The sequence below is a fragment of the Babylonia areolata genome, chromosome 18, assembly GCF_041734735.1.
Source record: "Babylonia areolata isolate BAREFJ2019XMU chromosome 18, ASM4173473v1, whole genome shotgun sequence".
Lineage (NCBI taxonomy): Eukaryota > Metazoa > Mollusca > Gastropoda > Neogastropoda > Buccinidae > Babylonia > Babylonia areolata.
In genome coordinates, this window is record NC_134893.1 from 30,237,101 (window position 1) to 30,239,600 (window position 2,500).

General features: G+C 48.6%; 1 protein-coding gene across 3 annotated transcripts in view; it reads left to right on the forward strand.

Annotated features, from left to right (window-relative positions):
• LOC143292643 (chitin synthase chs-1-like) overlaps positions 1-2,500 on the forward strand; it is a 69,295-nt gene that overhangs the window by 53,361 nt on the left and 13,434 nt on the right. For all 3 annotated transcript variants that reach the window (XM_076603130.1, XM_076603132.1, XM_076603131.1), the window contains exons 14-15: positions 414-584; positions 980-1,144. In XM_076603130.1, the coding sequence (XP_076459245.1) occupies positions 414-584; positions 980-1,144 (336 nt within the window). The remainder of the gene's footprint in view (positions 1-413; positions 585-979; positions 1,145-2,500) is intronic.

Below are 2,500 nucleotides of genomic sequence, written 5' to 3' on the forward strand. Positions count from 1 at the left end.
GGGGGAAGGTGGCAGGATGGTTAAGACGATCATCTACCATTACAGAGTCCGCGAGGGTCTGGGTTCTAATCCCGCTCTCGACATTTCTCACAAGTTTGACAGAAAAATCGATCTGAGCGTATGGTCGTTCGGATGAGACGATAAATCGAGGTCACATGTGCAGCACACACTTTGCGCACTGAAAAAGATCCCATGGCAAGGAGAATGTTGGGCTCTGGCAAAATTCTGTAGAAGAAACCCACTCTGATAGGTACACCGATATATATGCACGCACTCAAGCGCGTTGGTTCATGCCACGCTGCTGGTCAGGCATCTGCCAGGATGTGGTGTAGCGGCGTGTGGATCTGTCCGAGCGGAACGCACTGACGCCTCTTTGAGAGACTGAAACTGAAACTGAAACTGTTTGCTGACAGGGTGCACTGATGGCGTCCACCATCCTGACGCCAGGCACCATCTTCCTGCTGGTGGTGGGGGCTCTCACTGCCGCCTTCCCCGACATCCCGCTCTTTGCCTCCCTCCTCCTCAACCTCATCCCTGTCGCCGTCTTCGTCCTCCTCTGCTTCGTGGCCAAGACCCAGACACAGGTGAGTGTTGTTGGGGCTCCTGGTGGTGGTGGTGCTGGTGGTGGTTGGTGTGTTGTTGTTGGTGTTTTGTTGTTGTTGCTGCTGGTGGTGGTTGGCTGGTGGAGGTGGTGGTGGTTGGTGGCGGTGGTTGTGGTGGTAGTTGTGATGGTAGTTGATGGTTGATGATGGTGTTGGTGGTGGTGGTTGGTTGGTTGGTGTGTTTTCTTGTTGTTCCTGTTGTTTTTGTTGTCGTTATTGGTAGGAGGTTTCTCCTGCATATATCGGAATCACACTTTCTCAACAACAACAAAATTGTAGCAGCTGTTGTTTATCGAAAACACAAACTACCCACACTGTTCCCCTTCATTGACCACAATCACGTCACTGTTGTGTGTGTTTCTGTTGGTTGTCACCAGCTGTTGTACGGGGCCATCCTGTCCATCGTCTACAGTCTGCTGATGATGCTGGTGATGGTGGGTCTGCTGAAACAGGCCGGGGAGTTCGGCTTCTGCTCCATCACCACCATCTTCGTTCTCTCTGTCGTCTCCATCTTCCTGCTGGCCGCCATTGTGCACCCGCAGGTGATGATGATGATGTTGCTGGTGTTGCTGTTACTGTTGTCTTTGTCGATTGCTGTTCTTGATTATCTTCTTCTTCTTCTTCTTCTTCTTCTTCTTCTTCTTCTTCTTCTTCTTCTTCTTCGTCTTCGTCTTCGTCTTCTTCGTCTTCTTCTTCTTCTTTCAATCGTAGATGATTTATGGTGTATTTATGTTATTGTTTTACGTGACGACGACGACGATGATGATGATGGTGGTGGTGGTGGTGGTGGTGACGAGAACGACGACGATGACGAGAATGATGATGATGAGATGATGATTATTTCTATCATTATTTCTATCATCATTTGTATCCGTAATATCACTATTACTCTTGGCAGTGTAGTGGTAGCAGTTTTACCTATCTAGTGACTATTTTCGGTCAGACACCAAACTCTGAGTGCTTTAGCACTTTACTTTTAAAACATTCGCATAACTGGCTTCCTGCCTGGGCAGAATCAGTTGACATCTGTCTTTGCACGATCATCGTTCGTTTCTTGTGTCATTCAGACAGGCTCCAGTCACACACACACACACACACACACACACACACACACACATACACGCACGCACGCACGCGCACGCGCACGCACACGCACACGCACACACACGTGTCCTACTATGTCCATCAAAACAGCAGAGGAGGCCACTGCTGACCCGACGAATAGGGCTAGAATTTCATTATAGTGAGAGAGTGTTTTGCTCAAGTTATACACCCCTTCCTCTCGGCAAAGAGGGCTGCGTTGGGGAAGAATGACTAGCGTCCAGAGCACATTATTATCATTGAGATAATAAGGTGGTAGAATGGCTAAGACGCTCGGCTGCCAATACAGAGACTCCGTGAGGGTCTGGGTTCGAATCCCACTCTCGCTTTTTCTCCCAGGTTTGAGTGGAAAATCAAACTGAGCGTTTGGTCTTTCAGATGAGACGATAAACCGAGGTCCAGTGTGCAGCACGCACTTGGCGCACTGAATAAGAACCCATGGCAACGAGAGTGTTGTCCTCTGGCAAAATAATATGCAAAAAGAAATGCACTCTGATAGGTACACAAATATATAAGCATGCACTCAAGGCCTGACAAAGCATGCTGGGGTATGCTGCTGCCGCCAGGCGTATGCCTAGTAGATGTGGTGCAGCGTATGATTATGGATTTGCCCCAACGCAGCGACGCTTCCTTGAGAAACTGAAACTGAGATATTTGCCAAACTGAGATATTTTCGATAGAAAAAACAAATAAAACAGCACGCAGGAAAAGAAAAAATGGGTGGCGCTGTAGTGTAGCGACGCGCTCTCCCTGGGGAGAGCAGCCCCGAATTTCACACAGAGAAAACTGTTGTGATA